Source organism: Cherax quadricarinatus, chromosome 44 (genome assembly GCF_038502225.1).
Source record: "Cherax quadricarinatus isolate ZL_2023a chromosome 44, ASM3850222v1, whole genome shotgun sequence".
Lineage (NCBI taxonomy): Eukaryota > Metazoa > Arthropoda > Malacostraca > Decapoda > Parastacidae > Cherax > Cherax quadricarinatus.
In genome coordinates, this window is record NC_091335.1 from 24141254 (window position 1) to 24155154 (window position 13901).

Here is a 13901-nt window from a genome sequence, read left to right on the forward strand (position 1 = left end):
ACTGGCCTGAATGGTACCATCACTCCCCTGAATGGTACGCCCATCGTATAATGACAGGTGAGGTGGCATGGATAAGGATTCATTAGAGATCATCCTCGCTCAAGTGGTACTCAGCCAGGTCGCTTGTTCTCCAGATATTGACGAAAACAAGGAGGAGGGCGAGGAGGAAGAGGAGGAGGGCGAGGAGGAGGAGGAAGAGGAGGAGGAAGAGGAGGAGGAAGAGGAGGAGGAAGAGGAGGAGGAAGAGGAGGAGGAAGAGGAGGATGAAGAGGAGGAGGTTTTCGTTGCATTTGGAAAAGGATTCGAAGGAGGCATATGATAGGGTGGATAGGGGGAGCAATGTGACCGATGTTGCAAGTGTATGAAATAGGTGGCAGGTTAGGAGGATAATGAGGCTCAATCTATTGTATGTAGGAGAAACAGATTTTGTCCCAATAAAAGTAGACCTTAGACAGAGATGCGTGAAGTTGATGCATTAGCCAAGGAAAGTACCCTGAAGGATAATATAGAATATAACTTTGGTTTGTCAGTGTCTAACACTAGGTATCACTATCCTGAATGGTAGAGAGAGAAGTACCATTCAAGAGAGAAGTAAATAATGAACCTGAAAGTCACAGGAAGGCAGTCAGAAGCTGGAGTAGATCTATAACCCACTATAACATAAACGGAGATAGCTACATTTATGGAGCAACTTGTAATGTGAACAGACTGAGGTTGCAGTGGCCAGACTTAGGCTTGGTTATAAGTACTTCTGGCAGACACACAGATGTTGTGGCCAGACTTAGGCTTGGTTATAAGTACTTCTGGCAGACACACACACGTTGTGGCCAGACTTAGGCTTGGTTACAAGTACTTCTGGCAGACACACAGATGTTGTGGCCAGACTTAGGCTTGGTTACAAGTACTTCTGGCAGACACACAGATGTTGTGGCCAGACTTAGGCTTGGTTACAAGTACTTCTGGCAGACACACAGATGTTGTGGCCAGACTTAGGCTTGGTTACAAGTACTTCTGGCAGACACACACATGTTGTGGCCAGACTTAGGCTTGGTTACAAGTACTTCTGGCAAACACACACATGTTGTGGCCAGACTTAGGCTTGGTTACAAGTACTTCTGGCAAACACACACATGTTGTGGCCAGACTTAGGCTTGGTTACAAGTACTTCTGGCAGACACACAGATGTTGTGGCCAGACTTAGGCTTGGTTACAAGTACTTCTGGCAGACACACACATGTTGTGGCCAGACTTAGGCTTGGTTACAAGTACTTCTGGCAGACACACAGATGTTGTGGCCAGACTTAGGCTTGGTTACAAGTACTTCTGGCAGACACACACATGTTGTGGCCAGACTTAGGCTTGGTTACAAGTACTTCTGGCAAACACACACATGTTGTGGCCAGACTTAGGCTTGGTTACAAGTACTTCTGGCAAACACACACATGTTGTGGCCAGACTTAGGCTTGGTTACAAGTACTTCTGGCAAACACACACACATGTTGTGGCCAGACTGAGGCTTGGTTACAAGTACTTCTGGCAAACACACACATGTTGTGGCCAGACTTAGGCTTGGTTACAAGTACTTCTGGCAGACACACACATGTTGTGGCCAGACTTAGGCTTGGTTATAAGTACTTCTGGCAGACACACACACATGTTGTGGCCAGACTGAGGCTTGGTTACAAGTACTTCTGGCAGACACACACATGTTGTGGCCAGACTTAGGCTTGGTTACAAGTACTTCTGGCAGACACACACATGTTGTGGCCAGACTTAGGCTTGGTTATAAGTACTTCTGGCAGACACACACGCATGTTGTAGCCAGACTGAGGCTTGGTTACAAGTACTTCTGACAGACACACACATGTTGTGGCCAGACTTAGGCTTGGTTATAAGTACTTCTGGCAGACACACACACGTTGTGGCCAGACTTAGGCTTGGTTATAAGTACTTCTGGCAGACACACACACGTTGTGGCCAGACTTAGGCTTGGTTACAAGTACTTCTGGCAGACACACACACGTTGTGGCCAGACTTAGGCTTGGTTACAAGTACTTCTGGCAGACACACAGATGTTGTGGCCAGACTTAGGCTTGGTTACAAGTACTTCTGGCAGACACACACACGTTGTGGCCAGACTTAGGCTTGGTTATAAGTACTTCTGGCAGACACACACACGTTGTGGCCAGACTTAGGCTTGGTTACAAGTACTTCTGGCAGACACACACACGTTGTGGCCAGACTTAGGCTTGGTTACAAGTACTTCTGGCAGACACACAGATGTTGTGGCCAGACTTAGGCTTGGTTACAAGTACTTCTGGCAGACACACACACATGTTGTGGCCAGACTTAGGCTTGGTTACAAGTACTTCTGGCAGACACACAGATGTTGTGGCCAGACTTAGGCTTGGTTACAAGTACTTCTGGCAGACACACACACATGTTGTGGCCAGACTTAGGCTTGGTTACAAGTACTTCTGGAAGACACACAAATGCCAAACTTCCATTATTGAACACTTTCACCACTAAAATCACTGTCTCTGCAGAGGCGCTCAGACACGACAGTTTAGATGTCACTCCATACAGTCAATATCCCAAACCTCTCCTTTTAAGTGGAGGCACTGTACTTCCCACTGTGTGTGAAAGAAAGAGGCAATCCTGTTAACCCTTTCGCCTAGGTCATCTGTGTATTTCAACGGGGTGCACAATAAATTAGGTACTACCATCCACAGTGTGTGTGTGTGTGTGTGTGTGTGTGTGTGTGTGTGTGTTTGTCTGTGTGTCTGTGTATTCACCTAATTGTGGTTGCAGGGGCTGATTCATAGCTCCTGGTCCCACCTCGTCACTAGTGTGTGTGTTTACATAAAGAGCGATAATGGCAGCAGCAGTAAGAGGGGCAGTTCGTGATGCCACAACACTAGAGGGGTGCCAAGAATAGCAAGGGTCGTAAGAAATTAGTGCCACCGGTGGAGCAGGAGGGGGGCCAGGCACCCTCGTTATCACCCACCCTGGCTCCATATACCAGTGTGAGTATATCTCAGGAATATAACCCACAATACCGTGGCTGGAACAATTCAACACTCGCAATACCGTGGCTGGAACAATTCAACACTCGCAATACCGTGGCTGGAACAATTCAACACCCATAATACCGCGGTTGGAACAATTCACAGTCCATTTATTCAAAATCTACAAAATCATGGCCGGAACAATTCAACCTACATTAACGTGGTTGGATCAAATCATAACTCAAAATACCGTGGCTAGAAAATTTAACAACCCACAACACTGTGGGATAAGAGAGGTCAATCAAGTGAGGAAGTCAACTGAGTGATGAATTCAACTGAATGAGGAAGTCAACTGAGTGGAGGAAGTCAACTGAGTGAAGGAAGTCAACTGAGTGAGGAAGTCGACTGAGTGGAGGAAGTCAGCTGAATGATGAAGTCAACCGAGTGAAGGAAGTCAACTGAGTGGAGGAAGTCAACTGAGTGATGAATTCAACTGAATGAGGAAGTCAACTGAGTGGAGGAAGTCAACTGAGTGAGGAAGTCAACTGAGTGGAGGAAGTCAACGGAGGTGGGGGAAGTCAACTGAGTGAATGAAGTCAACTGAGTGATGAATTCAACTGAATGAGGAAGTCAACTGAGTGGAGGAAGTCAGAGGTCATGGGTCAAAGGCCTATAAAAATGTTATTTATCACTATTTAATAATAGCAGTGTTTATTATCATTATTAAATTTATTATTCCTATAACATCTGTCCATAACTTGAGGCATAAAGAAATCTTGCCAAGATACAAAATACATTTGAAGATGGAACACTGGTACTCGTCAACACAGAATGCTGGTGTGAGCCTACCTATGTTGACATCTCCAGCTGCTACACCTTGCTTCGAACTCCAGGATTTAAATCTCCTTCCTCATGCTTTACACTTGGGGATCGACCACCTTCATTCAAGGCTAAGGAACTGACCACCTTCATTCAAGACTAGGGGACTGACCATCTTCATTCAAGGCTAGGGGATTGACCATCTTCATTCAAGGCTAAGGAACTGACCACCTTTATTCAAGGCTAAGGAACTGACCACCTTCATTCAAGATTAGGGGACTGACCATCTTCATTCAAGGCTAGGGGATTGACCACCTTCATTCAAGGCTAGGGGACTGACCACCTTTATTCAAGGCTAAGGAACTGACCACCTTCATTCAAGGCTAGGGGACTGACCATCTTCATTCAAGGGTAGGGGATTGACCACCTTCATTCAAGGCTAAGGAACTGACCACCTTTATTCAAGGCTAAGGAACTGACCACCTTTATTCAAGGCTAAGGAACTGACCACCTTCATTCAAGACTAGGGGGCTGACTACCTTCATTCAAGGCTAGGGAACGTTAGCCACTGGTCCAGTGGCTAATGCGACTGCCTGGAGTTTTGAGACTCTCTGATCGCGGGTTCTAACCCCACCCGTGGAATGGTTTATTTGAAATCGTGTCATTACGATTTCGTGATTCATGATTAAGATCATCCGCGACTTGTATGATTTGCTTTTTAATGATTCTAAAACGTACATGTATGAACCGAGAGTATTAAGTGCGTTGTTATGGTGTCCTCCCCCGTGTACCCAGTACTGTACATGTATTGCCATCGTGTCCAGTACTGTACACGTAAGGAAAAACACATGGAGGATGCTAGAGGGAGTCATGGAGGGTGCTGGAGGGAGTCATGGAGGGTGCTGGAGGGAGTCATGGAGGGTGCTGGAGGGAGTCATGGAGGGTGGTGGAGGGAGTCATGGAGGGTGGTGGAGGGAGTCATGGAGGGTGATGGAGGGAGTCATGGAGGGTGCTGGAGGGAGTCATGGAGGGTGGTGGAGGGAGTCATGGAGGGTGGTGGAGGGAGTCATGGAGGGTGGTGGAGGGAGTCATGGAGGGTGGTGGAGGGAGTCATGGAGGGTGGTGGAGGGAGTCATGGAGGGTGGTGGAGGGAGTCATGGAGGGTGATGGAGGGAGTCATGGAGGGTGGTGGAGGGAGTCATGGAGGGTGATGGAGGGAGTCATGGAGGGTGGTGGAGGGAGTCATGGAGAGTGGTGGAGGGAGTCATGGAGGGTGGTGGAGGGAGTCATGGAGGGTGGTGGAGGGAGTCATGGAGGGTGGTGGAGGGAGTCATGGAGGGTGGTGGAGGGAGTCATGGAGGGTGGTGGAGGGAGTCATGGAGGGTGGTGGAGGGAGTCATGGAGGGTGATGGAGGGAGTCATGGAGGGTGGTGGAGGGAGTCATGGAGGGTGATGGAGGGAGTCATGGAGGGTGGTGGAGGGAGTCATGGAGGGTGATGGAGGGAGTCATGGAGGGTGGTGGAGGGAGTCATGGAGGGTGGTGGAGGGAGTCATGGAGGGTGATGGAGGGAGTCATGGAGGGTGGTGGAGGGAGTCATGGAGGGTGATGGAGGGAGTCATGGAGGGTGGTGGAGGGAGTCATGGAGGGTGGTGGAGGGAGTCATGGAGGGTGATGGAGGGAGTCATGGAGGGTGGTGGAGGGAGTCATGGAGGGTGGTGGAGGGAGTCATGGAGGGTGATGGAGGGAGTCATGGAGGGTGGTGGAGGGAGTCATGGAGGGTGGTGGAGGGAGTCATGGAGGGTGATGGAGGGAGTCATGGAGGGTGGTGGAGGGAGTCATGGAGGGTGATGGAGGGAGTCATGGAGGGTGGTGGAGGGAGTCATGGAGGGTGGTGGAGGGAGTCATGGAGGGTGATGGAGGGAGTCATGGAGGGTGGTGGAGGGAGTCATGGAGGGTGGTGGAGGGAGTCATGGAGGGTGGTGGAGGGAGTCATGGAGGGTGATGGAGGGAGTCATGGAGGGTGGTGGAGGGAGTCATGGAGGGTGATGGAGGGAGTCATGGAGGGTGGTGGAGGGAGTCATGGAGGGTGGTGGAGGGAGTCATGGAGGGTGATGGAGGGAGTCATGGAGGGTGGTGGAGGGAGTCATGGAGGGTGGTGGAGGGAGTCATGGAGGGTGGTGGAGGGAGTCATGGAGGGTGATGGAGGGAGTCATGGAGGGTGGTGGAGGGAGTCATGGAGGGTGATGGAGGGAGTCATGGAGGGTGGTGGAGGGAGTCATGGAGGGTGGTGGAGGGAGTCATGGAGGGTGGTGGAGGGAGTCATGGAGGGTGGTGGAGGGAGTCATGGAGGGTGGTGGAGGGAGTCATGGAGGGTGGTGGAGGGAGTCATGGAGGGTGGTGGAGGGAGTCATGGAGGGTGGTGGAGGGAGTCATGGAGGGTGATGGAGGGAGTCATGGAGGGTGGTGGAGGGAGTCATGGAGGGTGATGGAGGGAGTCATGGAGGGTGGTGGAGTCATGGAGGGTGGTGGAGGGAGTCATGGAGGGTGGTGGAGGGAGTCATGGAGGGTGGTGGAGGGAGTCATGGAGGGTGGTGGAGAGAGTCATGGAGGGTGGTGGAGGGAGTCATGGAGGGTGATGGAGGGAGTCATGGAGGGTGGTGGAGGGAGTCATGGAGGGTGCTGGAGGGAGTCATGGAGGGTGATGGAGTCATGGAGGGTGGTGGAGGGAGTCATGGAGGGTGGTGGAGGGAGTCATGGAGGGTGGTGGAGGGAGTCATGGAGGGTGGTGGAGGGAGTCATGGAGGGTGGTGGAGGGAGTCATGGAGGGTGATGGAGGGAGTCATGGAGGGTGGTGGAGGGAGTCATGGAGGGTGATGGAGGGAGTCATGGAGGGTGGTGGAGGGAGTCATGGAGGGTGCTGGAGGGAGTCATGGAGGGTGATGGAGGGAGTCATGGAGGGTGGTGGAGGGAGTCATGGAGGGTGGTGGAGGGAGTCATGGAGGGTGGTGGAGGGAGTCATGGAGGGTGGTGGAGGGATTCATGGAGGGTGGTGGAGGGAGTCATGGAGGGTGGTGGAGGGAGTCATGGAGGGTGGTGGAGGGAGTCATGGAGGGTGGTGGAGGGAGTCATGGAGGGTGGTGGAGGGAGTCATGGAGGGTGGTGGAGGGAGTCATGGAGGGTGGTGGAGGGAGTCATGGAGGGTGATGGAGGGAGTCATGGAGGGTGGTGGAGGGAGTCATGGAGGGTGGTGGAGGGAGTCATGTAGGGTGATGGAGGGAGTCATGGAGGGTGGTGGTGGGAGTCATGGAGGGTGTTGGAGGGAGTCATGGAGGGTGATGGAGGGAGTCATGGAGGGTGATGGAGGGAGTCATGGAGGGTGGTGGAGGGAGTCATGGAGGGTGGTGGATGGAGTCATGGAGGGTGGTGGAGGGAGTCATGGAGGGTGGTGGAGGGAGTCATGGAGGGTGGTGGAGGGAGTCAGGGAGGGTAATGGAGGGAGTCATGGAGGGTATTGGAGGGAGTCATGGAGGGTGGTGGAGGGAGTCATGGAGGGTGGTGGAGGGAGTCATGGAGGGTGGTGGAGGGAACCTACCATGTGTGCTGTGTGGATGACTCTCCTGACCCGCCAGGTTATGGCTGGTGGTGGAGGGAGTCATGGAGGGTGATGGAGGGAGTCATGGAGGGTGGTGGAGGGAGTCATGGAGGGTGGTGGAGGGAGTCATGGAGGGTACTGGAGGGAACCTACCATGTGTGCTCTGTGGATGACTCTCCTGACCCGCCAGGTTATGGCTGGTGGTGGACGGGAGCCCTCAGCCACACACACCAGCCGCGCCTGCGCGCCCTCACGGACGGCTCCGGGACCTCGGATCACCACACTCCTCGGCAACACTGTGAAAAGAACAAACATTATCTGATAATGTAATAATACATCATACAACACAACACACCAAATTATACAATACTTAATTATACAACACAATACATTACATTATATAACACTTTCATTATACAACACACTACATTATACAATGTTTAATTTCATAATGAATTCCAAAGCCGAGGGGGTCATACATCTCCAAGGAGCGCTTTCCCGGGGTCAACGCCCCCGCGGCCCGGTCCCAGATTAAGCCTCCCGGTGTTACTCCTGGCCGGAAGGTCAGGAATTGAGTTTAGGAACCTCTCCCATACCCTCTTGAAGACAGCGAGGCCTATTGGCAGTCCCTATTATGTACGACAAAAGGCTGTTGACGCTGGTATATAAGCACCAAACTTCATGCCTGTCCTTCAGAGTCTTCAAGACAAAGGTGCTCTTCACCAACTCCAAGAATAAGGGACTGATTACCTAATCTTTTGCATATAATTCTACATTCTTAACATTATGCCCTTGTATTGTACTGATGAAGCCACTGGTTGGCGAAAAGTCTACAAGTGAAGATACCCAGATATTACTCGAGTGTCTAATTCATCTTGTCGGTATTGTAGGCTGATGGAGGCTGATTTATGCTTTAATGCATCCAATGAATTTCACCCATGCAAGTTCTAGTATAGTCTAACCATGGACCCTTAGCGTGTGAAGCGAGAGCTTTACACGCTCAGGGTCCATGGTTTGATTCCCGGCAAAGTGGAAATATTGGGCGTGTTTCCTTACACTTGTCCCTGTTCACCCATCAATAAAATAGGTACCTGGGAGTTAGTCGACTGGTGTGAGTCGCATCCTGGGACAAAAGTAATCTAATTTGCGGGAAATGCTCTGCATAACAAGCGACTTTCTATATAGTAGTATGTCATTGATGTCAGCTAGGACTGTGTACCTTGTACATGTACTTGTAAAAATATATTATTGTTATTAAATTAGATACGAGGATGATGACAAGGATGGCGGCGAGTTCTGTGCCTTGGGGAGAAGAACTTTTCACGGTGACAGCCTCTAACTTCGTTGATTTTTGCATTTTGCTTTCTATTTGTTAGAAAGTTGAAAATCCATTTGCCGACTTTCCCAGCTATTCCCTTTGCATTAATTTTTGTGCGCACTCACACCAGGGCCAAACTTGTTGAAGGTTTTTGCAGTCTGTGCGTAACATGTCCGCATTTTGTCTTCCAGTGCATCCTAGACCATGTCACAGTGGTCCAGTAGTTGCTGAGGGCACCAGCGACCTGCTCTAAGAACATCCTGGGCTGTACAAATGCTGTGAATCCAAGGGGTTAGTGATCCTGTATCTTAAAACCCATTCAGTGACTTTTGTGGGACGTTAGTGCTATTGGTCTATAGTTATTTGCCATTACTTTGCTGCCATAATCGTTTTTAACTACTGTGGGATGACCATATACATAAAATATTCAAGGTATATGATAGAAATTTCTTGCAGATCTTAATGAGCATGGAAACCCATGAGTCTGGGCCGGGGCAGAGTGTATGGGTATGTTAATGGCTTTCACATAGTCCACTAGTGGGATTAGGGCTATGTCAAAAATATGGAAGATATTGACTAGATTTTGAGTGTCGTTCGCGGAGATTTGTTCAACTGTCAATCTTTGATAAATCAGACACATATGCAAAACTTGGGTATCTTTATTGAGGAAACGTTTCGCCACACAGTGGCTTCATCAGTTCATACAAAGCAGAACGGTGAAAAATAAGAGGACTTTGAGGTAATCAGTCCCTCAGCCTTGAGTCGATGTGGTCAGTCCATCAATCTTGAAAAGAATGTAGCTGTGACCACTGATTGTTGTGGTCTTGGTCTAGACTGTGTAGTATGTTGTTTCTGAGGTAAGTGAGATCTAATCGGACTTGATTAAATGTGTGTGTGTTGTAGAGGAAGCGGTTGTGGTAGCAGATAATTAGTCTTCTTGTTCTGATTAAGGGTTCGAAGGAATAACGAGTGGTGTGGGTTTTCTTTGGTATTGCGGTGTTGGCTGCTTGTGTAATGGTGTCTTGGATGAGAGCAAGTTGAGTGTCAATGTCAGAGATGGGTTTGTTGTTGTAGTCATAGGTGAGGTTAGTATTATCTATGTGTTGTTGGAAGGCATCCCAGTCAGCGTTCTTGTGGGAGAAGGAAGGTGTGGCCGGGATGAGGATAGGGTTGGAGGAGATGTGTAAGATGATGGGAATGTGATCAGAGCCTGTAATAGGGCCAGGTGATACGTAGTGTTGAAAGAGAGAGCTGGCTCGGTTTGCCAGAATGATGTCGGGTTTGACTTGGCCAGTGTGGTTATAGAAGGTGTTGAAGTCTGGGCCGAGGTGAACTAGGTGTTTGTGGTTTGTGAAGCTGAGTAATTGCTGACCAAGTTGGTTGTTACTGGTGTGATAAAAGGCAGTGTGTTTGGCATTCATATCAGCTAGTAGGTATGTTGGTGTGTTGGTGTAGCTGAAGACTAAGGAAAGATCGTGTATGTTGAGAATAGTGTTTGGTCGAGCATAGGTGGTGAAAAAGATGAAGGGGCCAAGGTGGGTGTGTATTCTGACCGCAAGACAGTGTTGCTGAATAAAAGGGATTGGGAGAAATTCACGTTTTATGTTGGATTTGACAAGGATGGCAATCCCATCGTGGGGATCATAGGGCGACTGTAGTGCAGTATGACCATAATGGCGGATACGTTGAGGGGCTTTGAGGCAGATACTGTTTAGTAAAACAATATCTGGCCTCTCTGCTTCAAGGAGCTCGGCCAGTAAGTGTCTAATTGTGAAGAACGTACATTGAACTGAATCATCTTAAAGATGATTTAATGGCTTCGTCATACCGAAGTTGGTGTCGGGGGAGTTTATATTTAAGCCCGTGATAGTGGTGCCATCGGTGGGTGTGTGTTTGTCCGTTTCCTGGAGGGGGAGGAAGAGATGGATCTGTTTTTATGTTCTTTAGTCTGTATATCAGAAGTAGGGCAGGTTTAGGGTTGAGTGGATTTCGTTTGGAGGAGGAGTTGGACCTGGATGAAGTCTTGGATGTGGTGGAGGAGGAGTGGGCGATGGTGGATGCAGAGGGAGTGGAAGCTTTGGTAATGGAGGAAGAAGTGGGTAAAGAGGTGGTGGGAGTAGTTGAAGTAATTAAGAGGGGTAGGGGAGGAAGAGTGTTGGTAGGAGGGGTAGATGTGAAGAGGGGTAGGGGCTGAGGGGTGTTGGTGGGAGTGAAGAGTGGTAGGTTAGGAGGAGAGCAGGAGGGTGTAGGAAGAGGGGGAGTGGGAGAGGTTATAGGGGGTTTAGAAGAGAAGCAAGAAGGAGGGATGATTAGAGAGGGAAGATTGTTAGCAGACAAGATTAGGTTAAGGACATGTGAGTAGTCTGATTGGTAAGCAAGCAAGCAAACAAACAAGTTTAGGTAAGATCCCAATGGGATGAGCGGGGAAGACGGGACAGATGAAGAGTAGCTCTGGAGAGGAGTGTTCTTAGTAAGAGAAATAGAGCCAGGGCTTAACCCAGCAGCTAAGGCGATCGTGGGGCAGACTTGAGAACAGGAATAGCAGGGACTGTTGCATTGAACTTCTTGTAGTTGAAGTCTTGAATCTTGAGTAGCTGGCAGCAGGCTAGGTCACATCAGAGGGTAGAACACATATGGGAGTTATAGGAGTAACTGAGGAGGCAGGTTAGCAATGGAGCCATTTTCAAACTTTTTGAAGCTGCTTCTAGATAGGTGGTATAATTTAGCCTTGTTGCTGAAGGTGAAACGTAGAGGCTTGATGAACTCAAGAACTTGGGTGAGCGTGAAGTGAAGCGGTGATTCACATGCATACTTGACTGTTCCAGCACCGAGGCTTTTGTAGAGTTCAGTACAGGTCATGGTGTCAGTATTTGAAGGAGAAGTGTAAAAGGTAAGGCTTTCCCATGAGGGTTTACTGGAGTCGTCGTTATCTTCCTCTTCTGGAGTGGATTCACTGGGAGAATCTACAATGGTGGTAGCAGGTGACTGAGGTTCGACAGGAGCAGCTGTGAGGTGTAATGGTTGTGTAACAGCAGGCTGGGAGAGGTGGGAGGCGGTGGTTGAGGCAACTTGATCAACGTTGTCAGCGGTGGAAGTGGTTATAGAAGTTACAGGAGCAGTTGCTTGGGCAGGAGACAGGTCTGTAGGTGCAGTAAAGTTCAGGACGTTGGGAAGGATCTTGAGGATGTCTTCTGAAGGTGCGGATTCCGGAAAATTGAAGGCAGGCATGTTGTTCAGACGGAATAGTTCGTTAATAGTGGTGTTGAAAGTGCCGGGGCTTGCTGCGTTTGCAAGGTGTGCATACACCATGCAGTAGAGCACCTTGGAAGGAGCACCGTCTGGGAGTGGAGAGAGGGAGTTGCTGGGCGATGGTGCCTGTAGATTAGCGTGTAGAGTCTTGATGGCGTCGGTTTGTGGTTTGGTTATTGCAGCGTATGTCGGTGAATTGGAGGTTTTCTTCAGAACTTTAGTTTTCTTCAATATGATTTCTTTCCTGATTGGGCACTTAGCTGCAAGGGTATGATGATTACCCTTGCAGTTAAGACATGTTGGTGTTGTAGTAATGGTGCGGGATCTGAAATCGTGTCCATCATTCCCACATTTTGAACAAAACTTCTTATCCTTGATGGGGCAGTCCTTGGTGGTGTGATTATAGGAGTAGCAGGTCCAGCAGTGGGAGATGTATGTGAAACGTTCTTGTTCTATATGACTTGGGTGAATGTGGTAATATGAGATGGCCAGACCGTCAGAGAGAGCTTGGGCAGCCATGGAGATGTCTGAGAATGTAATCTTTAGCATTGATGTGGCGTTGGGGATCTTTGAGATGCTGTCTACCGAGGCCCACGTGTTTTGTTCCTCAATAGATGTCTTCAGTGCTTCAGTAGAGAGAGAGGTGACGATATTGTCAAGTCTTTTCACAAAGACCGAACGTTTCGACTTCAAGAATGGAGACGGGGATAGAGTGAATTGTTGTGTTTGTAGGGTCCTGATTGAAGAGTCGTCCATTAGTTTTAGTGCTTCCGTGTCATCTGTGCAGACGACAATGAAGGAGTCTTTCAGAGAGTGGATTGCCGTAAATTTGACCTGCAGGCAGGTCCTAACGACGGTAGCTAAAGCTAACTTCGAGGAGTCATTTATTGCACCATTCACAGGCTTGATTTTCACACGATTCGACAGCATTGTGAAAAGGATATCACGTTTGTAGAATATAAATTCTACACCCCAACAGGGTCGAAGAGAGGCTTCTTGCGGTGTAGAGCAACTGTATGATCGGACTGTCTGATTGGTAGGTAAAAAGACATATATATAGGCGGAGAGTGAGGTGTGAGTGACGCATGGTGACCTGAAGAATGTCATGTTGGGACGAGGATGGTAGACGATGAAATCATGTGACTCCTGTGTTGTTGGGTTGGTGGTTATTAAGTATCATGTATGCCAATGTTTTTGAAATTTTGTAGTTTCCAGTGTTACGTTCTATAGTGTCGGTGACGGCGATTAGTGAGGCTTCTAGGCACCGTCGGCGTCTGAGGTCTGGTTCGGTGAGAACGAGTTGTGCCTCATTCCAGTTCATCAAATGCCCCGTGGAGTCTCTGTGGAGGACACGGGCGTACCTTACATCGTCTCTGTTAGAGGCATTTCGATGCTCATTCAGGCAGACTGCAAGATCTCTGCCTGTCTTGCCTACATATTTCTTGGGGCAGAATCCACAGGGGATGGTGTAGACGCCTGCTGTAGAAGTTAGAGGTGTGGGGCTGCGTTTCGTAGTGAGGTCTTTGATAGATGATGTGTTTATGGTGGAAACGTTGATGTTACTCATAGCAAGTGCCCGGCGAGTATTCATGGCAACATCACCACATGGGAGCACTATGAACTGCTTAGGGGGCTGTTCCATGGGCGGTTTGTTGAGGATAGCTTGTGCCTTGAGTCTGCAATCTCGGACGAAGAAAGATGGGAACTGAAGACCTGTAAAGGCTTGTATTATGTAATTAAATTCTTCAAGAAAACAAGAGCTGGAGATGCGAAGAGCTCTCAAGAAGAAGCCAATGAAGACATATAATGTCTTTCTACCTCTGTATGTTAGAAGTGATCAAGGTCCCAGGACCGAAACGTTTTCTAATAAATATGTCATAATGTTTGCTTACGTGTCTTTCTAAACCAACTGGC

At 49.1% G+C, this 13901-nt stretch overlaps 1 protein-coding gene across 1 annotated transcript in view; it reads right to left on the reverse strand.

Moving 5' to 3' along the window:
* Nucleotides 1-13901, reverse strand: part of LOC128697404 (uncharacterized) — a 924312-nt gene that overhangs the window by 371403 nt on the left and 539008 nt on the right. Inside the window, exon 6 of the mRNA XM_070094201.1 lies at nucleotides 7574-7716. Within this exon, the coding sequence (XP_069950302.1) occupies nucleotides 7574-7716 (143 nt within the window). The remainder of the gene's footprint in view (nucleotides 1-7573; nucleotides 7717-13901) is intronic.